The 27641-nt window shown below is 42.6% G+C and overlaps 1 protein-coding gene across 1 annotated transcript in view; it reads left to right on the top strand.

Annotated features, from left to right (window-relative positions):
• Positions 1–2228: 2228 nt before the first annotated feature.
• The window catches only part of LOC308587512 (uncharacterized protein C6orf132 homolog), a 41412-nt gene continuing 15999 nt past the window's right edge, over positions 2229–27641 (top strand). The window contains exons 1-2 of the mRNA XM_081195168.1: positions 2229–2519; positions 18793–18908. Coding sequence (XP_081051294.1) covers positions 2372–2519; positions 18793–18908 — 264 coding nt within the window. The 5' untranslated portion in view covers positions 2229–2371. The remainder of the gene's footprint in view (positions 2520–18792; positions 18909–27641) is intronic.

Here is a 27641-nt window from a genome sequence, read left to right as displayed (position 1 = left end):
AATCCTTTTGCTTGTTCTAAGTGTGATGAGTTCAAATGTGAAAAGATTCCCACATGTATTCTCATCTTTTTAATTTGGCCCAATTGACACAATGAAGCAACCATAACAGCTGGTACCTGAGGTGGAACTGTGGAAAAGATGTTAACATGTTTAACTGAACTCGTCAGTAGAATTTTTTAGAACATGCCCAAAATTTATCCAAATATATTTTTCTGAGGAAAACTTTATTTTTCCCAACTCTCAACTCTTAGAAAAAAAAGGTTGTTTTGCCAAACATTTTCTGAATATTCATTACCATTTTTTTGTGGTGGTCACAATTCCTCACCACCACCACAATGTCCTGGAATGATCCCAGGTCCAGCTCACTGTGAAGAGAACATAACGGTGGCCAGGCTGCCAGTGTAGTTACCACAACAGCAGCAAAACAAACCTTAGAAAAAAGAAGGAAAGGAACTGTGCTACTGCCACCACAAAGATCAAACTTCACCCACAAAGAAAGTGGAAAATTCCTCCTCCTCTGACAGAATATTTGGTGAAGTGATTCCCATCATCGCACACAATTTTGACACTGGCAAATAAGGTGGAGAATTTCAGGACAGCCTTTCCACTCTGCTTTATAATTTTTCTGCTGAAGTAAGTGAAGATGCACCAAAATGTGAGTTTCAGGATTAAAAATTTGAGTTTGAAATTCAAATGAAGAAACTGGATTCCAAACACTGCAATGCAGATTGTGCTCTACTTCTGCTTTTTAAATATGAATTTGCAGATTCACAGTGCTCAGTACTAACAATCTGGAGACTTTGTAGAGACATAAAAAGGTAAAGGTAAAGGACCCCGACAGTTAAGTCCAGTCACGAACAACTCATCTCACTTTCTTGGCCGAGGGAGCCAGCGTACAGCTTCCTGTACGCTGGTCATGTGGCCAGCATGACAAAACCGCTTCTGGCAAAACCAGAGCAGTGCACAGAAACGCCATTTACCTTCCCGCCAGAGCAGTACCTATTTATCTACTTGCACTTTGACGTGCTTTTGAACTGCTAGGTTGGCAGGAGCTGGGACCAAGCAACGGGAGCTCACCCCATCACAGGGATTCGAACTGGTGACCTTACGATCCGCAAGCCCTAGACTCAGTGGTTTAGACCACAGTGCTACCTGCCATGCTTTGTAGAGACACAGAAGCTCCTAAATGGAGTGACTACACTAATACACATTTCAGAAGCCACAGGAGATCTTCTGATTTACTTCCCCCAAACACTTCCTGTTGGTTACTTGTCTCTGATGCCATAATTTAATGTACAAAAACTAGTAAATATGCCCTTCATAATTTCATGGGGGGACATTACAGCACATTTCCTGGGGGAGGCTCATGTAGACAGGGAAATGGCCATGTGATGAGGAAATAGCAGGTGTTGACATGTGTTAAACATGATGGAGGGGATGGAGATGAGTCTTTGTGAAGAGAGCATTTCCGTAGACCTCTTTCACCTCTCTCATTGTGAAAGCAACCTTTTCAATGTTCCCTCTGAAAGTCAATTTAAAAAAAGAAAAAGATATTTTGCAAGGAGAGAATTTTCTAGTTGTTTCCTAGCCTTGGGGAGGTTGACCAAAGCCTTAGCTCAAGCTTCTATAGAGTTTACAAAAGGAGAAATGCAGTGACTGTGGATAAATAGGAAGTGCTTACAGTTGTATATTTTATATCTTTGTTTAAAAATAATATTCATCTGACTATTTCCTGCTTGGCAGGGGGTTGGACTCGATGGCCCTTGTGGTCTCTTCCAACTCTATGATTCTATGATTCTATGACTGTAGCTGTAGATCACACACACACACACACACACACACACACACACACACAGCGCTTTAGAAACGTAACTTTTTCTGAGACTTACCAAACAGGAAAAGTGATAATCCTAAATCAATTTTGGTGTGGTCAGTCGGAGAATTCATGTGTTTGAGACCAATGCTTTTTATTTATTTGGCTTTGTTTCTAAAAACCTGGGAGGCATTCTGGATTTTGCTGCGTTTTGTTTTTTAAACCAGGAAACACCGTAAACCTTTCAGTCCCTGTTGGACATGGCAATGCCTTAGGGAAGACCTCTACGAGCTCCCAGGCTTAAGAGCTGCCTTGGGTGTAACAATGGCTTATTGTAGCAGCACGGAAAGAATGTGAGCAAAGGAGCTGCTACGGGGTGTGGCCAGGTGAGAGCAGCCAGCCCTCTCTACCTGCTCAGGTGGCTTAGCTTTTAAAGAAGCTGAAAAGTTAGCTCAGCACCTGCTGGAGCTCTGTGTGCTGGGTGGTAGCTGAGCAAAGTGGAAATATGTTTTGCTAGAGGGAGCGTTTGTAGACACGCCAGAGAAGGCAGCAGTCAGGATGAAGAAGAATCACTCTGTGCAGGGGACTATTAGCAGGCTCTTCGGGAAAAAACATGCCAGCAACAATTCCACCACTTCCCTCTACGTCACCAACCCCCCTTGGATCTTCACACAGGAGGTCACCACTGACAACCTGGCGAGAACTGGTCAGTATGGCTTCTCTTTTGTTTTGAGCTTTCAGGGAGAAGACTCGGAGGAGCCTGTTTGCCCTTCCACTATCCACCCCCCCCCCCAATCAGGCTTCAGCTTGTAGGATGTTCAACTGTGGGGGGCTACCGGCACACTCAGAGGTGGGGTGCGCAGTTTTGATGTTGCTCTGGATACTTCCATCGGGGCCTTGAGAAAGCTTTATTAATAAACCGTGCTGTCGGAAAACAACAGCCTTTGGTAGGAATGACTGGATTAAGGAGAAACTTGTTGGAACCTGCAAAACTAAATTAGCAGCCTGTGATCCACTCTCTTTAAAAAAAAAACAACAACCCCAAGAAGAATGTGCAGATTTCAGCAAGTCTCCTGTAGAGCAGGAATATGGGTGTAATGGAGCGTAAGACAAGTAGCAGATCCACCAGGCAGTTGTAAATAAATCTCTGACATATTTTTATGCGGGAGATTAGAGTTAGCACTGACTGAAACCCAAAGACAGCTTTTATAGGGATATCTGGTAGGTCTCTCTGGTGTTGACAGCAGCAGATGTGTTTATTCTGCATACTGTATTTATTCTCTTGAAGTTTGTAATTGTGGAAAAGCAAACTGGAGGCTCAGATGGGTGGGTGCCAACTCTGAATAGTGTCTGAACAGGCTGAGAGTCAGAAATCCCACACAAGAGCTGTTGGAACAAATGGAGGGTGTGCAGCCGAGTTCTTCATAGATGGCGCCTTTGGAGGCCACCAGTGTTGCAAAACTTGTAGCTGTGTGTGGTTCACGCTAGGCAGTGGCACTGACTTTGTCGCAGTGTCCGGGACTGTGACATTTCAGAGGAAAGGGAGACCTAAGTAATAATAAGGGAAAATCAAATTCTCTGGGATGAAATGAAATGTGAAGCTTTGCCCTTTGGCTTGCTTCTAGTTCAAAGAATGAGTCACTTCTTTGCTGTGGGGGGAAAAAAGTTACACAGTGTTTAATTAATAAGTTGTGCTCCAAGTCTGAGGCAGTATCTGCCAACACTGGTGCTCTTATAGGTGCTAAAGCTTCTTTCTGGTATCTGATCTTATAGGATGCTTTGCAGAATCGCAGAGCTCTGTGTCCAGGATTTCCCATGTGGTGGGCAAAGACTGAACGATAATGATAATATTGCACCCTCAGGATTTATCTGTTGCTCTTCTTCCTGTTCTCTGCTGCTGTTCTTGTTTCCCGTCCATGCACGCTTCCTTTTTCTGGGCTGTGGGTGTCCTTCGGGTTACGTAATAAACATGCAGAAACCTAAATATTGTTGAATCAAGATAGGCCTTCTTACACAAGGCAATGAGAAGCTGTCATTTCAGGCAGCATTTTCCCAAGTTCCATCTGTGTGACAAATGTCATTCTAAAATAAGTTCTAGGATGGAGAGGGGGATGGGCCAGTTGGCCCAACAATAACTGCAAAAAACAAGAAGTGTGGTGTGGTTCTGTCTCTATTGGATCAAGAAGCCTCAGTTAGGGTATACAATGTCAATCCTGAAAGAAAGAAAACCATGTGAGTAGGTTAAAAACTGTGTACATTCAGCATTAGTTTAATAGCAAAAGCAATGAAGTAGGAGCAATTTTGGGAAGGGCTGCAGTTCAGTGATAGAGCATTGGCTTTGTAAGAAGAAGGTCCAAAGTTCAATCTCCAGACAGGGCTGGGAATGTCCCCTCTCTTAAATGCTGGAGAGCCACTGCCAGTCCGTGCAGACAGTATTGAGCCAGATGAATCTCACTCAGGAGAAGACACCTTCCTATGCTCCTATGACAGTTGTTTTAAATTGTTTTTAATATTGTGTTTTAAAGTTGTAACCTGCCCTGGGACCTTAGAGTGAAGGGCAGGAAACAAACAAACAAACAAACAAAACATTGGGCCCCCTTAGTAAATGGCTTAGAAGGCATTATTTTAGCTCACTTGATTTTGGATGGTCTGAGTTCACCTTCCTCATCCTGCTGCCATTCATGTGTTTTGGACTCCAGGCAATGCAAGACAGCATGGCCAAGGATGTGGGATAATGGGAAATGTAGTCAAAAATCTTCTGAAGGCCACCAGGTGAGGGGAGTCTGCCCTGAGCGTTATCTTTGTGTTGTCCTCCATGCCCTTGGAGAACGTGTTGGTAAGCTTGCCATATGGTCAGTTCAAATAAGAAATGTGGCTTTCTCCCACCTTCCCTGGAGTCTCATGAAGAACATTGTACAAAAAAATATTTGCTCCAGATGGACTGTGTGTGGACACATTCTGCAGTGGTCAACAGTCTCCCACCACCATCCCGCCATCTCAACAGCTGCCAAAAGTTTCTACCACCCTACCATTATGAAAATGGCTGCTAGTTACAATGGACTATATCAATGCAGTTTGATATGCAAGATTGCGTTGGGGGAATAAACTGTCAGAACCCGTTTGTATCAACCAGCCTACAGGTACATCCCCAAATCCAATCACCAACATATTCAAAGCCAAGCAGTCAACTGCTGGAATATTAACAAATGGTCCCACTCTGTGCCAACAGACTCACTCTGTGGCTTTTGAGTAACTTAACACCTTTCGCCCCCACTCTCAAACAAATTTGTGCTCTCACTCCAAGTGGTTTGAATGGTTGCCAACACCCACCCAGAGCAAGAAACCCCCACCCCTTATCCAGTCAAAACAGAGCAAAACATGCACATAAAAAGGAGGGGGGTGTCAGTGAGGATGGCTCTGGCCAGCGGCCACCTGTGATTTGCTGTGGACCACTGTGGGAAAATTATGCAGAGCTGTCCCAAGTCTGTACTGAATTCTACTGAGATACCTTGAAGAAGCTCCCAATTTGAGGAGCACCAGTGGGTCAAGATAGCAGTGAGGTTACCCTAGGCCTGTGTTATACAACCACCTTAAATGTTTGCTGCATGCTTTTCATGCTGCATGGGCTAAAAGAGATTGAATGCTTTAATCCCCACCTTAGTTTGTGTCTGATGAGTTGCAAAGTAAACACAGGTTACCCAACCGGAGATGGGTGTGGGCTTGTGTGTGTCACTGACTCAGAGATTCCTGCATCTAGTCCCTGGCCCCGCCCTCTCTGCTACACCTCCCTTAAAGCTATGGATGCAATTGGCATAAAGAGAAAGCTACACCTCGCATGAGCAATGCAGCAAATCATAGAGTTGGAAGGGTCATATAGTCCAGTGTTCTGCAACACAGGAATCTTTTGCCCAACATGGGGCTCAACTCCACAACCCTGAGATTAAGAGTGTCATGTTCTACCAACTAAGCTATACTGACACAACATAGATGTGTCTTAGAAATAGTTCCAAACAACTATATATATATATATATATATGCTTTCGTAGATTTTCACGGGTACAGGAATGCAGGTTTTGGTGTCTTCGGGTGTCTTCCCGTGTAAGAGTTGGGGTGTCTAGGCGACGTTTCGACGAGGTCTCACTCGTCATCTTCAGGCTGGTGCTTTTATATATATAAAAAATTATCTGAGAGGGTCAAGTTCAGGCAGAGGATTCTATTGAACTGGATTATGTCCCTTGGGCAAATGTAACCAGAAAACTAGAAACTTACCCATTATTTCACCATTTTTTCTTTATATCCTCAACAAGCATAACTGTTTGTTACCTCCTCTCTCCAAGTATCAAATTGGGCATTGTGGATGTTTATTGCTGAGGATGCTACTCAAATGTTCCTTTTAGGGCCCAAAACATTTACTCTTTCATTTTTAACCAGGACTGTATGGGGAAGGGCAATTTTAGAGTTTTCAGAATGACTAGAAGCACACTTGGGGGGAAATTTAGGTAATAGTGACAGTTCAGTGGCTTTGTGTGGACACTGAGTGGGGGGGGGGATGCAGGATTGAGGAGAACCCAATACACAATAAACAGCTGTTTGCAAACAAACTAGGAAATAGTGAAAGAGTAGATGTGAATCCCACTTTCCTAACAAAGCCGATTAGCATTTTCTACTGGTGCTGTGCAACTTCTCTGGCTGGATCACAAACCAATTCGGGCTGATTTGGGTTGACCCAAAATTTGGCCAGAGTGGATTGAAGATGCTCCGGGTTGGATCCTGTCTGTCATGAAAAAGCTAAAGCATTGTATCAGCTTTTGCAGCTGTGAAAGGAAGGGACTGATGCACCTGAGCTTCAGCCACTTCCTTCTCCCCCACTCAACTGCATGTTTAATCAGTTGAAAACTGTGCCAGGCCCCCTATCTAGCTCAGGACCCTGATCTGGGTTGGGCCTGGACCACCCCAAATCAGATCAGGTCCCAAATAGGATCAGAGGGCCATGCACAGCCCTACCCTCTTAGTTTCAATAATTTTGAAATAATTTTGGCAATGACAGTGTGGGGTAAAAATAACTTGTTTTTTCTTGCTTCAGAGGGTAGGACTAGAATGAGTGGAATGGAAAAGAAAAGGGACTAGATTTTGGCTGCACTTCAGGAGAAACAGCACACACCCACACCCACAAGGAAACAGCCATGTAAAAATATGTAATAACCAGGATTTTCATTGGAGTTTCTTCCCGCTAAATAGTGCCATTTACCACTCCTAGAGATACTATTGATAAAAACTCAGCCACCCTTGCAGTTACTTCCAGGTTAATGTCAGACAGATAGAATCTGATATTTTCATTGTGCCGTGATGTTAGACTATCCAAAAAAGGGGACAGCACATGTTTGCGTAGCTGGTTGTACAATGGACCGTAGAAAAGAATATGTTCTACTGTGGCCGACGCATTCAAAGAATATCCGCAATGTCTATAATTTCTGGGGATGTTTAAATATCTGATGTTGGGCTGTCCTTTGTTGGACATATTTAAGCAGAGGCTGGTTGGTTATCAGTCAGGGATGCTATCGTGGCAAGATTTCTAGACAGGCAAGCGGTTGGACAGGATGACTTCCAAGGTCCCTACTCTAAAAAAAAATAATTCCATGATTCTAAATAAATGTGTCCTGTCCTCTGTGGTCAGTGTTTATGCATAAAACTGGGATGTGAGGAATAGTAAGTGAAATAGGGTCCTACCAAATGGTCATACTAATGAACCGAGAGCACAATGCACATTCACTTATTTATTTATATCTGAAAGAGATATGCACACACTTTTAATGACAATCACCATTCCTAGTGAAACTATCAAAGTCATTGTGGCAGGGGGTGGGGCTAAGGATACTCAAACAGCTAGCAAAGGTGCAGGTCCTCCCTGACCCTTCAACAGACTCTATTTTCAATTTATTTTACTGAACCAGGAAATAGTAGACATGTAGGTTGTACTGTATGTATTTACCAGTATGTTGACTGATTCAACTGAAGACAATTTTTCCCTTTTGGGGGCTGTTTACACTCTTCTCTGAGAGCATTCACTGATCTCATGCCCTGAACCCCCTCTTTGTTTGACTTCTCCCATGATGAGATATGAAACTAGGGTGACAGCAGTTGCCCATTGTGCCTGACAGTTTTCTTTGTCAGTCTCCGGAAGGCTTTGTCGTGTTTTCCTGACTCAAGGTGGCTTAGTTTGCAAAGTCGCACGTTAACTGAGGTTGTCTCCAGACAACCTGTTTACTTAGGGCTCATTCTGATCTGCTTACGGGGAGATTAGACAATATTGGCCGTTTATTGAGCATTAATTATGATTTGTTTACAGGGAGACTAGACAACATTGCATCAAGGAAACGTTATTGCACACTTTCCAGTGCATTTATTTTCCCATCCTTTCTCTTACTGCAAAAAGGCAGTTTCCGAGGCAAGTTTTTTGCACAAGAGTTCCAAATCAATTTTCACCACACAACCTCAATTTGCCAGTATTTGATTGAATCCCACCTGAAAATAGGGCCAATGGGGAAGCGCCCCGAGGTTGTATGGGTCTGCATTAAGTGGAACTGGACAATTCAAGCCACAGTGATGTTCTTCTGTACTGTCCCTTTCACAGCTTATTTTCACTTCTCTGCACCCTCCACAAGAGACTTTTTGCTTTAAAAACCAGCAAAAGATGCTTGTGGTATCTTTTAAAGACTAACAGATTTATCATGGCAAAAGCTTTTATAGACCATAGCCCATTTCACCAGTTGCAAGTCCTTGTTGATTCTGCTTTCAGTAGATTTTGGGTCTTTTTTATTTCTAAAGGGATTGTTGTCATCATAGTTTATTTGTATGCCACTTTTCCATGATAAATCATGCTCAAAGCAGCTAATAACACCAACAATAATAAGAGAATGCACTAACAAGTACAGTCATATGAACAACAGACTAAGGAAAACTTCTCCTATCAATCAATATACAATAAAATTAAACAATCCACTGATCATTTATCATAAGGTCTACCAATAAAAATACAAGAGCATAATGCAGATATCAGCAAAAATAATACATCTCTGAAGCTAAAGCTTGACCCCAACAATAACCCCTAAATAATACCTCTGTCGGGGTCTTCACACACCATACATTTGGAGCACATTCCTCACCCCAAGAACCCTGGAAACTAGTTCACTCCTCCCAGGTAACTCCTAACACTTCCCAGCATCCTTAACAAACTACAGTTCCTAGGATTCTTTTTTGCAGGGGCTGCTTTAAATTTATGGTATGTATGGAACCCATATCTCTAAGCACCAGGAGCAACAGAGGCAGCCTTCAGTGCTGAACTTGGTCAGGGCTCTCCCTTCCTGGATCAGATGAAAAAGGTCAGACTTAAGAGCAGGGATCCGTTCTTGCAGGACTTCCAGGGAGATGGTCTCTGGCACTTTCTGCAGCAGCCTTTGTAGCTGGAGTCAGCCAGGACCCCAGCTTCCTGTATAAGACTGAAGCCAGTTCTGTGGTGCCCTCATATCAAGTGGACAAACCTGTTGGAATCTAAAATTTGAGGTTGCACTAGCAGAGCAAAGATTGACAGGGACTCTTGCTTCTTTTCAGTCCCTGCAGGACTTTGGCAGTTCTTACTGCCTTGGGCAGGGATGGCGTGAGGATCTGTGGACTGTCAACGATCTTGGAGGCGTAGACCTTGGCCAAATATACCAAAACCTGGAGAAAGCCAGCTGAGTTCTGTCATGTTATTCAAGTTGGTTTTTGCAGCTGACTCACATGCTGAACAGACATGCCCATACGGGTGTCAGTACGGGTATCATAGCTTTTGGTTCACAGGAGTGCCCTGTCTCTCCAATGTTCAGCCTCCTTTTCATTCCAGGCCAGCTGCTTGGCACAGGTTTTGCTCATGAGGATTTGTCCACAGAGCTTAACTACAGTAAATGATCTAAAGTAAAGGGTGTATTTAGCCTAGCAAAGGAAATGGGGGTAGACAGACTCTCAAAGACTTCTTTGGAGTTCAGTTCCTCTCCAATATGGGAGTCATTTTCTGCCTCCTATTTTCCCACTCTATCTCCCCACCTCCAGTGTCAAATGCATTTTTGTCCCTTTTTTAACCCCTTGGTGGAAGACACTGGAGGGAATTTAGAGCCAATAAATGATGGGACATGAAAGGGTTAAGCATAGGGTTGCCATATTTCAAAAAGTAGAATTCCTGACACCCGCAAATCCAGACATATGGCAAGCCTAGTTAAGCATTCACTACCAGCTTAGGACTGCCATATTTCAAAAAGTGAAGATCTGAGCACAAAAGTTGTTGAGTCTTTTTGGGCCAAAGTTATTCTGTCTATGTCTGGGAAATTCAAGATGAATGGCAACCCTATACTAACTGTTTCACAAAGTGAGTTGCATATATTTAGTCCTTAAAACCACCTTAATTCTGTACTTATCTCTTTGTTGTTATTTTACTGGCCATTTCTTAAGTACCAGATGAGCTGAAGCAGATGACATGTTTGCTGAGCATTCAACCTCATTTGTTTGCATAGAGATTAAATTATTTTGGCTATTTAATGAACATTCCTTTCCTTGATTGCAGGGAGGTTGCATGATGTTGCATCAAAGCAAGTGGTATCCCACACCTTTGAGTGCATTTTCCCATTGCTTTTCTTATTACAAAAAGTCCGATCTTCTGGGAAAGTGAGTTTGTTGTCCAAGACCTCCCATTCCACTATGAATGCACAACTTGAATTTGCCAGTATGTGATTGAATAGTGGCAGTCTGGAAGCACCCTTGCTGTTTGCATAGGGACATTTTCTGCACAGGGACATTTCTGCACCAGATCATTTCTTGGCACCTTTGGTTTTTTGTTTTTGAAAGGTTTGTATAGATGCAGTTTTTCAGCAAACAACTTCCTACTAGAAGGCTATAGAGGCAATTCATCTCACACATCCTTAAAAACTGGATACAATGCTGCATCAAAGTTTCTTAAGGCACCTGGTCTCCAGGTGAGGGCATTGAATGAAAGATGGGGACAGGTTGGTGGATACTGCAGCTGCCTGGTTTTCCCACGGCACCCTAAACCTGCCTTTGGCAAGCTGTTGCAACATAGAAAGGCAGACGAGCCACCTGAATAGAGTCTGTGTGGGCAGAGACTGCACTGCTGTATAGGTAAAGAGAGCAGCTCACAGAGAACCTTTTTGTGAGTTTGTGAAAACCTTGGAGCCTCTAGATTGCACAGGCATGAGATAAGAAATACGGACTGTACATGGTACATATAATTCTCATGCATTATGATACAAGGCCAGTGCAATTTAGTAAGCAAAGAATGAAACTGATTTAGAAGATGTAGACTGTACAGCAGACTATTCCTAGGTAAGTGTGCACAGGATTCTAAACATGTGGCACAATCCTATTCATGGTTAAAGGTAAAGGTAAAGGGACCCCTGACCGTTAGGTCCAGTCGTGACTGACTCTGGGGTTGCAGCGCTCATCTCGCTTTATTGGCCGAGGGAGCCGGCGTACAGCTTCCGGGTCATGTGGCCAGCATGACTAAGCCGCTTCTGGCGAACCAGAGCAGCGCACGGAAACGCCGTTTACCTTCCCGCTGGAGTGGTACCTATTTATCTACTTGCACTTTGATATGCTTTTGAACTGCTAGGTTGGCAGGAGCAGGGACCGAGCAACGGGAGCTCACCCCATCATGGGGATTCGAACCACTGACCTTCTGATCGGCAAGTCCTAGGCTCTGTGGTTTAACCCACAGCACCACCCGCGTCCCTCATGGTTACTCAGCCATAAATGTCATTCCATTCAATGGTCCTTACTCCTTAATAAGCCTTTTAAGAATTTGATCAATAACATAAACATAACACTTCGGGAATATATAGGACAGGTTCCCATGTAGTGACCAACACAACAGGAATTAAACTAATCATGTGACTGGTGCATTACCTCATATGTACCATTTGGTGTACCTTGGAAGTGATCCAACTGTGACAAACAGACATCCAAATTATAATTTGCCACCTTTTCAGAAAAGGTTCTAAAAATGGATGGAAGAAGTGATGAGCTGCAGTTTGGAGATGCGTTGAAAACATCATGCCAACTGGTTTATTGCCGTCAGCTTGGGTTGACTTCCTTCTCTCATGCAGTCGATTTAGAGGAAACCTTCTTTATGAAGATGTGTTGAATCAATGTTATGATGAGGTTATTTGTAGCAGGCAGGAACCTCACCCAGACTGTTAATTTCAAGGTTAACCTGATTATCTGCTCCCTTTTTAAAGCTTAATTTGGCCATATAGAAAGGAAGCCAGGCAAAAGAGTCATAGACTTTGGGTGTCAGTAACCTCTAATATCATGACAGCCCAGACAACCAGGTATCTGAAGAATTTCAGCTTCAAGCAAGTGAGTAAGGCAAAAATAAAAAGAAACAGGTATCACCTTGAGAAGCATATGCCCAGCTATTCTTCTTGCATTAGGGAGAAATGTGTGCTGCAATTTCTATACAAATGTCCATTGCTAGGAAAAGTGGCTAGAAGCTGTCTCAGCCTTTGGTTAAACACTGTGTGTATGTATACCTTTGCTGACTTAATCCTTTCTTGGAGGGGTAGGGAACTATTATATTCATCCACACTTATGTTATCCCCGCTCTTCCTGAGTGCTTTTGCCTGGCTGTCCTTGAACAGTGATAAGGCCTCTTGTTTGTCTGCCTGGAGAAGTGTGTGTGTGTGGAAAGCTCTGACTTCTGCATGGTTGAAATGTTTCTTGTTGTATACCGTATTTTTCGCCCTATAGGACGCACTTTTTCCCCTCCAAAAATGAAGGGGAAATGTGTGTGCGTCCTATGGGGCGAATGCAGGCTTTCGCTGAAGCCTGGAGAGCGAGAGGCGTCGGTGCGCACCGACCCCTCTCGCTCTCCACGCTTCAGGAAGCTATCCGCAAGCCTTGCGAGCCCAGCGGGAGTTCCCGTGGGCGCACAAGGCTTGGGGCGGCAGCCTGCAGCCCGAAGCACGGGGCGCCCTCCGGAGGACGCCCCGTGCTTCGGGCAGATTGCCGCAAGCCTTGCGCGCCCGGCCAGAGTTCCCGCGGGCTCGCAAGGCTTGCGGGCAGCAGCCTGTTCTGTGGGCTGAGGTCAGGGGAAGCTTGGGCTTCCCCCGCCCCAGCCCCGCGGCTGGGGGGGGAATATTTTTTTTTAATTCATTCCCCCCCAAAAAAATTCGAGGTGCGTCCTATGGGCCAGTGCGCCTTATAGGGCGAAAAATACGGTAATCACATCTATTGTTCTGTCCACTTTGCCTTTCACCCAGTGCCAAATTTACATATAAGCTAAACAAGCTATAGCTTAGGGCCCCACTCTCTTGGGGGCCCCCCAAAACAATTAAAGGGAAAAAAACCTGGATGTACATTTCCAAAATATAAGATAAGAAACAAATAAAATAAAACCTACATACAGCAACAGTGTTTAGTGTTGTGGCGGCTCCTATGATGTAAGTAATGGGCCATGCTTGCTAGCCTGCTCCCTAAAATATCACTGGTTTCCTCATTTCTATATATAGGGTGCCTTCATTCTGCATGTGCAAATGGCTTTAGATACCTATTAGGTCCATAAATTACCATATAGCATATATTCAACACAAAAAACAGCGACAATTTGTTGTTGACAAAGGACAGCTGGACATATAAAGGGCCCCATTACCTTCAGGAGCTTAGGGCCTCATCAAGCCTAAATCCGGCCCTGCTTCGTGCTGTCACCCTGTCCACTGCTGCCATGTGGCCTCAGGGAATGTGGCACTTTGGCTGATAATGGAATTATCTTTCAACTCTCCCTCTCTGTCTTTCTAAGGCTGAATCAGCAATGAAATGTAATTGATAGGGTTGAGTGTGGGCCTTTCTTTCCATGTGGCAATCCATCCTGCTTTGTGGCTGATGGCGCATATTCTGCACGTTGCACCTTCCTCTCTGCTTGACTTTAACACATTCACTTTCTCAGTAGCAAAGTGCTGTAGAGCAGCCCTTTAAGCAGAGGTGGGGTTTATAGAAGCGGAGTGTCTCTGCTGATCATACCTGTTAATTCATAATGTTCAGCTGAGAACCTTATTAAAGTAAATTACAGGTTGTGGTGCTCATTACTAGAAAGAACAGCTCAGAGAGGTGTGGTCCCAAGGCAAGTGCTTAAGGATGGAAGCTAGGAAGTCCCCAAGATCTATTCTCAGCTCTGACACCAATTCTGTCATCAGGTTTCCTCCCCTGTCAGCTTTACAAGGGGAATAGTTACAATTAACATAATGTTTAGGAAGGATGTCTGTGCCCACAGAAGAGATCAGATACTTCAAATAGTTTCTCTTTCCAACAGGACTGGCTCCAGCGGCTATTACCATCAGGTATTTGCTGAGACTCAAGGACTCAAGAAACGCTTTTGTTTAAACATGACAGGGACCTCACAATAAACATTGCATATAGACTCTGTTTCCTCCAGATTGGGGGTATACCAAAACCTTGGAGTCATGGGCATTCAAATCATCATCATAAAATTCATAACCACTTAATTGTCAGAAGCCTCGGTTTACAAAATATTAAGGAGAAAATTATAATTATTATAATTGTTATTTTTTCAGTATATATCCTGCCTTTCATCCCAAAGGATTACAAAAACCTTTTAATGAAACATGATTCTTTATTATTTCCTCTTTTTTTTAAAGGCTGGATATTTCAGTGATTTTGCAAATGCAACATGACAGCAGAAATAGCGTTGACAGTATCTACACTGCACATTCTTTGTTTTGTTGACTTCGTTATTTTTTAATTCTGTGGTTTTATTTCTTTTCTATTTAGTGATCATTTGTTCATGTGGTGTTTTTGTAACCCACCTTGGGCTCATTTGGTGAAGGGCAGACTATAAATTGTTTATCTCTGTTAGGAAGTGACGTTTTGGTGGACTGCAGTTCCCATAATACAGCTGCATGCACAAAAATTGAGTAAACATCAGATCAGGAAGCTAGACGGAGGGCAGACTAGAGGTAGCAAAGGCCCTTCCTACAAAGGAATAAAAGGAAAGTGTTTTGTGTTCAGATTGCATTTCTTAACTGGTCTTCAGCAAAAGATTCTAGGGCAATGCACAAAAAGTATTCATCCAACAGATGAATACAATTTCCAAAAAGAAGATAAAGGCAAACTAAAAATGTAAAACTGGGGAACAGAGAAGGTAGTTCTAACTGAAATATTAACCCAGAGCCCCATTGACTTAAAATAGGACTTGCAGTGCAACTCTATACATGTCTATTCAGAATTAAGTCCTGTTAAGCTCAGTGAAGTGTATACAGAATTGCAACTTTGCTTATTTTTGAGTAGACATGTATAGGACTGTGCTCTTAATATGTTATACAGGTTTTATTAAGTTTGCCTTCACACCTACCCTGTATGGTTAGTCACTATTACTATAGTTGGAAAATGGAAACTGAGAGGGAGAATGTAGTTCACCTGAACTCTGGTTCATGAGCTATTTAAAATGATATATATGTCTCTTGTGAAAAGGACATGGATTTAGGAAATAGAAAGCATATCATCCTATGTCAATCAGTGATGGCTACATGAAAATCTGTTGCACAGTACATACTACAGAGGTGTAATTGGAAGGTCTCAAAAGTTGTGGCTACGCAGTAACATGGTCCCGTACAATGACACAAGAGACCTGTATTGCCCTAGCACCCATCTACACATGATTTTCATGCCTTTCCCTATGTGAAAATGTTTCCATGAAATTAATGTGTAATGGTTGAAGCACTCCTCAGTGTATTCAACCACTGAACCACACTGCTAGCAGTGTGTTGGGAGGATATATTATATAAGAATTTAATATATTAGATAACCAAGTAAAGGCTCCTCCACATTCCCAATGGTAATGTGCTGTCCCTTCAGCACTATTTTGGGTTGGGAATGGCAACTGGGATCTTCCAGTGGCAACTATATTTTGTGGTGGTCCCCTGTCTTTGGAATGCTGTTTCTTAAGAGGCCAGTCTTATAAGCCTTTTTTAAAGGGGGTGCAGGCTATTTGGAAGCTGTGCAGTGCATTGACTGAGTTTACCTGAAGGTTGACTTGACTTTAGCCTGCCGCTGCCACTGTTATCAAGAAATTTGATGTTGCTGGTTTCAAAGTGTATTGTTCCAATGTCTTTTAATAGAAGTGCAGTTTTGAATCATTTAATCTATTAACATGTTTATTTGGAAGTTCTGCAGATTTTGATGGGATTTATTCCTGAATGTGTGTGCATGGCCTTAAAAAACCAATAATGGATTAAAACTATACCCGAATTATAGCATTTTTTTAAAAGGAGTATTCTTAGCAAATATTATTGGGAAAACTTAATATTGAAAGTGGAATTTTGTGTTCACTTTCACAGATGAGGGGACCCATTCTACTCATATGTGGCAATCGTTCACAAACATAAAGTATGCTTCTTGTTTTATAAGTTTTCTTACATACAAATATTTGGAGGGAAATCACCTGATTTAATCAACTAAGTAGCTAAAATTCATACCAATGCAATTGGTTAAAATCTTACAGCTCTTTTATCTGTTTCCATATCTCTTGTGATATTAGCCAAAGTCCCTTAAGCTGGGACCCATAAGTCAGATAATAAAATGCAAAAGCAAACACCTTTCTAGCACTAACAGAGCGATAATGTGATAGTTTGATGCACCTGAATGGAGGAGTCAAGTTGTGCCCTAGGGCTGTCCCTACATTTAGGCACAGAAGGGTGACCTGCCTTGAGGACCAGATTTGGGGTAACATTAAATGACAGCCATTTGTCAATGATTGCTACCTTGTTTATTATCTTCTTGCCACCCTCTCAGTTTTCTGCCCCAGGCACCAAAACGTCTCAACCATCTGCATTCTACAGTCTCTGAATTGTTTCCTGTTCCTGGCTTTATGTGTACCTCCTCTGTATCCCTCTCTTACCTTGCCTGGCTGCAGCAGTGGCATGAGGAAGAGCCACAGCAGCTATTTGTCTTGTCTAACCTCGGGCTGGTGCCCAGTGGATGATGCTCTGTTTGCCCAATGAGTGGTAATTATGAAGGGCGCAGGTGTCACCACATGCATAGTTTCCTAATTCTTTCCATTCCTCATTGCCTTTCTTAGGAAAGAATGAAGCAGCCAGGCAAAGAAAAACCCGGCAGTTTCATGCAAAGCCTCACCCTGTACCTCCTACTGTGTACTCTATTAAATTCACTGAATGGAGAATTCACCTTGTCTGAGAAGAATTCACTTGCTGTGTTTGTTGCAAAGGCACCAGACAAAAGGCACTGCGGGTGCTGGCTGCAAAGCTGAAAGCAGTGATATTCTCAAGCAACACTGGGGACTTATTGTCCCTCTGTGGCCTGTGCCTGAATGGTAAAGTAACCCAAGGCACTTGTGTATTGAAAACAGACTCCCTGCCCATGGGGGTGTGCAGCAGCAGGGATGGTGCGGCTACACATTGCTTGCGCTCTGGCACCACAGTTCCATCTCTTCTCCTGCCAAAGCTTGTCATCCAAAGGCCACCATTTGAGGGCCACTGAGAGCAGAACCTGGCCCATCTGCTAAAGCAGCCCTCTGCTTTATATGCTAGAATTTGAATGGGGGAAATCAATGAGAATGTATTTTTTACCAGATTTTCAGTAGATTCCTTGTTCTCATACTTTAAAAAAGAAGAAGAAAAAGTGGGGTGTTCTGGAGCTTGGCTCTCAGGACTCCTTTTTCTGTCACTTTTTGTGCATACATGAGACCCAGCGCAGAATATAGTAAAATAAGAGTATTTTATTTCAGCAGAAGGTACCTTGGTGAGAATCGTCCTACACAATGTTGTGTGTGTGAATGTGAATGAACCTGTGACTCTAAATATTGTTGGACTGCAACTCCCATCATCCATGGCTATTCCCCATGCTGGCTGAGGCTGATGGGAGTTGGAGTCCTACAACATCCAGAGGTTCACAGGTCCCTGCACTAAGTGACCTTGAGGAAGCCACTACCTCTCATCCTAACCTCCCTCACAAGAGTTGCTTAATGAGTTAACTTAAGCTGCTTGAAGGAAAAGCTAAATGCTAACAGGATACCTGAGAACAGCAACAACACATGAAAACAGCACCATTTATGAATGATAGAAGTCATACATGCATATTTAGAGATTGTGGCTACCTTCAGTAATATACATGGGTGGACTGCCAATAGTATGCAACCATTAGCCACAATTTATACCAGTGCAAGCCATTCATAGGTGACTGTTGAATTTGAACCATTATATATTTTAGGAATGTAGCTGAGAATATGCTTTTTAAAGTGTTTTTTTAAAGATGACATTTTTAAAATGTCATATTTTTTTGGATAGCACTTTTATTATCTTGCTGTATGTATTCTTGCTGGCATGGATATGCCAGCAAAACATTTGCAATCACATGTCATCTATCTATCTATTCTATGGAGAGCTCAGTTGATGGCAGCTCTAGGTTTACATTTAGTAGCAAACTCCTATTTGCTTCTGTATAGTGTGTCAAATGGCCCTTGGGTCTTCTACAAAAACCTATGAAGAGACCCTCAGCTCCAAGGGATTCTATAAATCTCAGGTGCTTCTGAATTGTTGGTGCCCTGATGTGCCTGTTATTCTAACAGTCAGTTCATCTGAGATACTTGCTTTCCATGCAAGCAAACCCTGAAGATCCTTGGGCACTCTGTCAAACATAACAAGCAGGATCCGTTTGCAGGGGACAAACAAAAGTGGCTCCAATATGGAGCAATACAGAAGAAATTACAGGCTTGACCAACTTAAATTGTTGTCTTGATAGCTATCTGATCCAAGATACCCATTTAAGCAGTGACTCATGGATTTTTACATAAACTCATGGAGTTCTGCCCATTACCCTCAAGGTGATGGGGTTCGCGGCCACGCCTTCAAAACAATGTGCGGTTTGTTTGCCTTTTGTTGCTAACTTGCTTCTCTTTCTTGTTTCAGGTGAAGTGGACGGCATTTATTATGGGGATAATCGCTTTGCTTCAGTGACAGATTCTGGAACAGCAACACTTAAGCCACGTCCAAGAGTCCGACCTTTGTTGACTTTCTTACCTCTTGTGAGTATTTGCTATGTGTAGCAGGTTGGTTTGGCTTTAGTTTGTATGGTATATATGGAACGCAGTTGCCATTTTGCTTCTATATAATGAGACGCAATGTAAGACAGAGGCGGGCATAAGGTAGATTGGGATCCATTGCTAGTTTGGGGGTGACTTGCAGTAGATCTTCTGATGGGGCACTTTGAGTGGTGCCCTGTGCCCCTGAGGTTTGGTCAGCAGGCCCACACTAAAATAGAGAAGGGACAACCATATACAACACCTTGAGCTCCTTAGCTGTGTGGTAAACATTTTTGAGTAGGATGCAGTCAACCAGCTTACTAGGTGCTTACATGTACACTGTGGAAAAGTTACCACTTATTAAATGATTGCTGTGTCTACTTATGCTCACCAGCACACTGATCCAGTAAAAGCTGTTACTTAATGTTCTTCTTCAGATGGTAGGACATGGGCTTAAAAGGCTATCATGAGTGGAGAAATTTAAGCCACTGCAAACGACGTAGTATCCATACTTTCCCAACTTATCTCGCAAAAGAGAGAGAGAGAAAAAACACAAATGAAAAGTAGAACTGATGGAGAACTTCCTGGTGATGGTGCCCAAGGCAGAAAAGGCTTAGATGAGGTACAGGGAACATTCTCAGCATACATTCAACTGGTTCTCAACTTGGTTGACTGGATCTGCACCTTTCATGCAAATGCAATGGAAATCATTTTGGGCCTTGTGCTTTGTATGCATGTTGAAGTTTTCCCTGTTGGTTGTGTCACAGACTGGTAATCTTGACTTCAGTGACGCCTCAAATTAATCAAATGAATGACTAATAGAAGTGGGGTGGGGGGAGAAGGAAAAAAACATAGAAGAAGGAGGAAGTGTGAGCAGGGATGCTAATTCTGTAGTTGAAATGGCAAAATGAACATGAAGACTGTAGCCCTGTTCAGGTTTTCTTAAGTTGGACCTGTGGAGACAGCATGGGGTCATGGGTGCCATTCCCACCCCCACCCCTTCAACTTTGACCTTCTCGCATTGAGTGGGAAAGTCTAAAGTAGGATTATATGTATGTTCTGCTGAACACCATTACAATCCTCCACGACTCAATGAATACAATTTAAGAACTATAGTCATCCCTCAATTTGAGTAATGATCATGCAGTGCATATGCTGGATGTCTCCTAAGGAGTAAGAGTGCTACTCTCTGAAGTTTACTTTTATCCAAGTGTGGAATGGAGAAACTTTATAGACTATATGGATTCTATGATTCTTCTCCAGTGCAAAAAGTAAATTCACAACTTGGCACTGGGTGCAGAATTTGGTGTGCTTTCCCTTTTGAACCCCCCCCCCATTTTTTCTTAATTTTCATAATTTATACAGGTCTTGACATTATAGTTCCTTTATGCTGAATTCTATATTTTTTTAATATGCAAACTGCACAGCCTATGTGATTAATTGGCTGCTCCACATCATTTGCTCTTTTTAACAATACTTTTGGGAACACAATCCCAGGGGTTCCTTGGTTTGTATTGTACTCATTTAATTTATGTTGGGCACCAGCATTAGATTTGCTGCTTCTGGAACCATGACAACAAGAAGAAGCTGGAAATAGCATATCTTATTTCAGAGACAAATATTTAAGAGACATCAAGCAGAAATGCTGTGCGGTACAAAGTTTGCTATAGTTGAGTTGGCTGTTGGAGGGAGCAGACCAACAAATACGGTACATTTTCCTAGTGAAATTTTAGTCTCATTTCCTTCTTTAGCTAACCAACCAGAAAGATGTGGGTATCAGATAGGGTTAGTTAGTGCTGGAGACCATTTAATTGTCCCTCTGAGACCCATTAATTCCACTTGTCTTCAAAGACCACATTAATACCACACTTTAAAATACTATGATACTGTTTTAAACATTCATGGCTTCACCCAAAGAATTCTAAGAGCTGTAGTTTAAGGGTGTTGAGAGTTGTTAGGAGGCCCCTATTCTCCACCCAGAGCTAGAATTCCCAGAGCTCCCTAGGAAGGGTGAAACCACTCTGTAAACTGTCGCTCTGTGAGAGATGTAGGGTCTAACAACTCTCAGCACCCTTAAGAAACCACAGCTTCCAGAATTCTAATTAATGTGGTATCATAGTGCTTTAAATGCATGGTGAGAATGTGGCCTAAGATGAGACCCATTAATTCCGCTTGCCCCTCTAAGATGAGACCCATTAACTGTTGACATTCTAAAAGCTCAGAGACAGCAAGAGAGTTTCAGCTGCTGCAAAGCCTCCTGCCCTTTTGCTCAAGCAGTCCCTCCTCCCACCCTTCTCTTCAGTTCTGCTGACTACAGCAAGTATAAGAGAAGAGGCTGGGAAAGCACCACTTCTGCATATTATCCTGATAACACCAGGTTTTAAAACTGGTAGACAAATAGCATGTATATGATAAGAAAGTCTGTGCCTGTGTGGCTTTGCAGTAATAGACAGAAGGCCAAAATGGATCAGATAATTTTGTGTGTACGTGTGTGTATCAGATTTATCAACTGTTTGCCAGCCAGAAGCTGTCGATAGGAAAAAAATGGGATAAAGTACCAATGATTCAGACTCGAAAAACAAGATTAAATGCAAAAATACAGGCTCCAAGATTGAGCAAATCTTGGAAATAGTTTTGTTTTAGAACTACAGTATTTCTAAGATTTGCTCAATTAATATTCCATAAATGACTAGATAAAAGAAAACCGGCATAAACTCCTTGGCAAAACACCAAGAGACTAGCTGCCTGTATAATTTCTTATAGAGAAGATTACCGTGATCTTGGAAAAGTTCATGTCTGGGGAAAAATGTATCCTGAGCTAAATTGGGGTGGCTTCACGTGCAGTTTTCATTATCTTCTGCTCTTTGCAGTGCTTGTCTCCATGCAGAGGCACACATACTAAGCAGAATTCCACACCTGTTTTTCATTATGTGATTTGCCAGTGTCATCTTCAGCTGTGCTCTGCTAAAAACAAACCTGATATCCTGCATCACATATGTGCCTCTTGAAGTAGTGGGAACAGCATTTCTCTGGAACTGTTTTAAGGAATTGCTCTTAATCCAGTGCAAAGGCAATCTCTACTAAGAGCTGGTGGATCCCAAATGCATGTCCATCACTTGATAACTGCAGCATGTGTGAAAGGCCTGGCAAAGATCAAACGCCCCCAGTTGGACAGCCATAATGCTTTTCCATGGAGTCAGTTTGCACATCCAGCTGCAAGTCAACAAGTCGTGTGTTCTGTGATATGAAGACAGGATGCCTTGAATGTTCACTTCCAGTTCCTAATGCCTACCAGACAGACATGTGTTCAGCTGGATTCTGTTCCTTCTTGTGTTTCTTTAACTGAATTGTCCATTGAATAACTGCAATACCAAGAAGTGGTGCTGACTAGAGAAATGGCATGGGAGGGCATTATTAGAAGTCAGTGATGTTGAACAGATGGCTCCAAAGGCATCATTAAGTGGGAGGGAATATCATGGCTCAGGTGTCATTTAGGAAATAAATGAATGAACTCTGAGGATGCCTCACATAATGCTGCTGAATGAAATGGAAATATTTCAGCATACATTTGGGGGTGAATTCATGCATGCATTTCACTTGGGGACTGCCCACTTGTTTACACTGTTGTGGAGAGAAACCACAACTGTTTCCCTTACAAGCATTGTCATGAAATAGATCCATGTTTGCTACATCAGAACTTACACTTTGACTACAGACACTTGAGGTTAAAGTGATAAAGAAATTAGGAGACCTAGTTTTTGGTAGAAGACCACTGGATTTTGAATCACATAGATTTGACTAATTGTTTTGATTTTGGGGGGGGGCAGTCCCTGAGCTCTAAACTGCATCAACACAATTCCTTTCCGGCTTCCTGCAGTCTTTAGCTAGTTGGGTGGGAAGCTTCAGGGTCACACATCAATGCAAAGGTGGGGATGATAAGAACCATTTGTTCTTTCTGGGCTTCCTGTGGAACCCTGAAAAGGTGGTATGCATTTCCCCCCAACAGTGAAATCTGCAGGCAAGTGCATATAACAAATCTTCATTTTAAAAAGGCAAAGAAAAACAGCCTGGGGATGATCCAGTTTTGCCTACAGGAGTGGCAGAGGGAAGGAGTGCTTAGCTCCTGCCCTGCTGTCCATTTCTCTACCCAAAAGCTCCCTGCCCAACTATACTGCTCCCCACTACCTGGGAGGGATCTAGATATGTTTCGATAAAGGTAGGAAAGCAAATGGGGGATTTTGAACAGGAAGATGAATGGTAGGAAGCAGCTAAGCTTGCTGCTACTTTACTCAAACCGTTTCCCCAGGCTACTTTCCACTTTAAAAATAAAATAAAAAATGCTGGGGCTTCATTATGTATATTTTAATATACATTGTTTGCCCTTGAAGCTCAATTTATCTCACTCTGGGAAAGATGTGAGCTGCGAACGTTTCTGACCTATTCACCCTGGTGTGGAACAAAATAGCAGCCTCCTCCCATTGGGCCCAGAGATATGGGAGTGATGAGAAACACTCCAGCAGCTCCCGTGCTGATGAGGTAACATAAAATTATCCTAGTGTGGTTGCTTGAAGGCAAAGAGGACATCATCCTCAATTAACTAGGAAGCTTATGTGTAATGTGCACGCCCAGCGTAATTTGAAAACACTTTTCCACCACCATTGCCAGAAGACAAGGTGGCCAACCAAGTGTTTCGGTGAGGAGGACAAGTGTGGTGGGCATGAGACTATTCATCCTGGGCAGCAGAAAAGACTAAGACTGGCTTTGCTCAGGAGGAATGACAATGCCTCCCTTTCTCCGTATGCCAAACCCTGCATTTTTATCTTGTGGGATAGGTTAGGGTGAAAGAGGGTGACTGTCCCAGGGGAACTGTAGTGTAATTCTATGCATGTTTACTCAAAAGTCACTGTGTTCAGTCACTGGTAAGTGTGTTTAGGATTGCAGCTGTAGTAAATAAACTACACAAATAAATAATAAGCCCTGTGCCCCACTGCTTTCCCTTGGAAAACCCGCTCTTTAATAATAAATCGGACCAAATGGCAATCCACAGAAAACCTGATTTGTTCCAATTTTGTGGTAAAGAGTGGGTTTCCGTGAGGAAAAGTGACAGTGGAAGTATGGATAAGCTGTAAGCAGATGGTGCTGTCAGGCAGTGCCACCGCCTGGGTTGGCTGTAAGTAAGAAGGCCTGCAAGTGAGCACTGGCTGAGAGCAAACTGAAGTTGGTGGAGCAGTGCCCCATTCACTCTAATGGACCAGTTCGCATTGGTTTCAGGCAGATGCTATTCTTGTGAGCATGTATCTCGAACACCACAAAGATTAAAATAGTGGCGAAAGGAAGGGAAAATCCCACAGAGACCTATTTGATGCATCTGTCCTCAGACTCACCCTTCTAGAAGATGCTTTTCTTTACAAAGAATAGCCACGTAGCTTCATTTCATGCATTTTTATGTAATGTGCAGTTAGGCTCTTCAGCATTGGGTTAAAGGGATAAATGAGCCTTAAAAATGAAGTACGTGAGCCCAAGCCCATGTCTTCAGCCATGTATAAATCTGAAGCTTTCAAAGCTCCAAGCCCTTCCTTTAGACAGACATTGAGAGCTGTGCAATTCTGTCTCAGAAAGGAATGAGGGTTTGTCCAGCTGCCATGGATGTAGGTATGAGTCAATATTTGAACTGGCTTAAGAACTGTGTACACCCAGCATTGGATGGAAGCCCATCCATATTCCTTTGCTTTGAAAATAACCCCCTGTAAAACTAAAACTTCCTTGCCACGCCCTGTATTGAACTTGGCATGTGTCTCGCGTCTGCCAAGTCTCTCACCTGTCTCACACATGCAGAGTGAAGCATCCAGGAAGCTTTTTTTTCATATTTTTGTGAGAAATGAATTGTGTTCTAAGCAATGTTTGCCGGAGCATGTCTTGGCCAGCATCCGTAGCTGCAGATTTGCACAGGGCCAGTCTGCTTCTCTTGGGTCCCCTTGTGCATATCAGTTTGACTCATCTGTGCTCTGCCATCTCTTATGCCTGTCCCATCACCCACAGTGCCAACCTCTGCTCTGTAAATCAGGTTGGGTGAAACCTGCTGACACATTGATTATTATTTAAATCTGCTCTTTTTTTTTTTTTAGAAGCAACAGCAACATCCTGCTAGTCGTTTGAAAATTTACTTGGGGCTTTTCACTGTCACTTTTGTGCCCTTTTAATATTGTTTTTAATAAAGCTTGAAAATGGGACTGTTTTTATAATTTCATTTTAAACTTTTTTGCCTTTGAGCCTTTCTGTTGAAGAATACCCTAGGTATAAATAAGTAACAAAATTAAGAACAACCCCTTGTCCCACTTTCTGCATATCCAGAGTTTCTCCTTCTACCACTTTGCTCCAATTGAAGGAGGAAGAGTATATGTAAGAGGAAGCAATGATATAAAAACTAGATTGGAACTTGCCAGATTCTTTTTCCAAAAAGAAATAAGAGAAGGTAGTTACTTGCATTACAATTAAGTAAAATAGGACGGGAAGAATGATGCAGCAATAAGCCTAAGCCATAAAACGTTTAGAAACATTAAAAACAATGGAGCTAAAACCATAAAAACTTAACTAAAAGCTGGAGGGTTTGATTAATGTTGCCATCTTGTTTCTCCTCCCAGTTACTTGCATTAAGAATCTGGAAGCAGGGGGCCTCATGGGTCTGCCTAGTTCAGTATTGCCTTCCATGACTAGCAGTTCTTCTGTGTTTCAGGGAGGGAACATTCCCAACTCTAGCTGAGTGAGGTTTTCTGCACGCAGGGCATGTGTTCTACCACCCCTTATACTTTGGCTCTTCCCCTTTAGCGTAGTGATGGCCAAACATTAGAAGCAACCAAAAAGATGGGTTTCAATGGCACCAGTGTAACTATGTGTGATCCAAGAATTGTGGCCTAGCATCCTTGAGTGCATGCCTTGGGTTGTATGCCACAGTCACATAGAGGTGTCTTTAGGCCTGTCTTGACACTTACGTTTGCGGGCCACGTGTTTGTTTTGTTGATTTCTGTCTCATTTTCCTTTACAAAATGGCCCAAAGCAGCTGTGAATATTGCCTGTGAAACTTCATTCAGCAGTGAACGTTACACTCTCTCAATAATAGTAAAACAAGACATCCAGTTCAAAAGACATCCCAAAGACACAATGGAAGAAATATGTATCACTGCCCACCAAAATGGCAGATGGAGATGGAGCCAGGCAGGCAACATTTGGACAAGGGGATTCAGTTGTCTTGGTCCATGACAGAATGGGCCCTGCCTCTTTTACACAGCCACCATACCTCCACAGAAAGAGGGGGTGCAGAGAATGCCTCTGATGGTACATATGTGACAATGAGGGTCTTGTCTTATCCCGGTCCAAGGTGTATTCTACTCCCGAACATCCATCACGTAGCTTTTCAGTATTGCTATTAGACTTGTCCCACAGCGGATGGTTGATGCATTGAATTGCTCATGATTTACATTCTCCAAGCTTGAAAAGCTGGTTCTAAGTTGCCCTGTGTTGTGAAAGTGACCCTTGATGAGTCAGATAAATGTAAGGGTAAGGCTGCTCCTGCTACTACTGCTGACTCTTTATTCCACAGCACTCTCTAAAATATGAAGGTGACAAAGGGCTTACAAGACATATCCATGAGGAAATGACCAAATGATGAAGGAGGTGTATTTCTCAGTGGTCCCTAGAGAGCAGCTCAGTGCCAGGGATCATACTTTTCAGTTGAATTACCTAAAACCCAATTATTATTTTTTAAGCTTTTCATGGTGATCACTTGCTGTTGCTGGGTGGCTTTTCTTTCTTTCTTTCTTTCTTTCTTTCTTTCTTTCTTTCTTTCTTTCTTTCTTTCTTTCTTTCTTTCTTTCTTTCTTTCTATGACACTTCCATACTGTTGGGATTGAGTTTCATCATGGAAGAAAGGTGGACTAAATTAATAAAACAAATAAAAGCACTCAATATGTGGTGAACGGCCTTCCTTGGCACAGCCCACAATGTTTTAATGGAGCCAAGTTTAACTGTTCCCATTGTGGGGGGGGGGGGCGGGGACCCATCAAACAAACCTCAACCTTGGCCTGGAATAATGCTTGTTAAATATTAGCAGAATCTCTTAAGGTTAGCTTGAGAATTCGAAGTATTTGTGTGTTCAAATGTGTGTGCGTGTGCAACACTTGGAATTGTGAAATCAAGGGTCATATTTCACTGTACAATCAATAACCTTTTGTATGGGACTGCAGGTTATTTTTCAGCAAACTTTTATTTATTGTACTGTTGCAGACTTGTGGTTTGTATCATAACTTTCCTGTACTTTGGAGTGAAAAGAAGCTTAATTCCTGAGTAGCCAGAGTTTCTTTCTTTTCAAAGAGAAATCCAAGGAATTTTTCAGAGCTATGGTGGTTTGGATTAAAGTGACATCCATGGTTTACAATAACAGTATTAGTTCTTGCAGCATCTTAAAGGCTAACAAATATTTTGAAGTATAAACATTCATGGGCCAGAGGCCACTTTGTCAGGTGCATGTTGGTCTCTATAATGTTGGATAGAGACAATGTGATGTTCTAGAATAAAAGTTAACCCTTTGAAATAATGCACATGCGACATCTGTGCTTAATCCAAACAGCTTTGTCATGTTTCTAGTCCCCATGGTTGCTGAAATTAGAAATGTGGTAGAATTATACACGTGCAAAGCAACAATTCCCAAATACAGGCATAATTTTACAGCATAAAAAGGAA

Source organism: Podarcis bocagei, assembly GCF_964188305.1.
Source record: "Podarcis bocagei genome assembly, chromosome: 5".
Lineage (NCBI taxonomy): Eukaryota > Metazoa > Chordata > Lepidosauria > Squamata > Lacertidae > Podarcis > Podarcis bocagei.
Note: the sequence above shows the minus strand (reverse complement) of the source record. Positions and strands in the feature narration are given on the sequence as shown.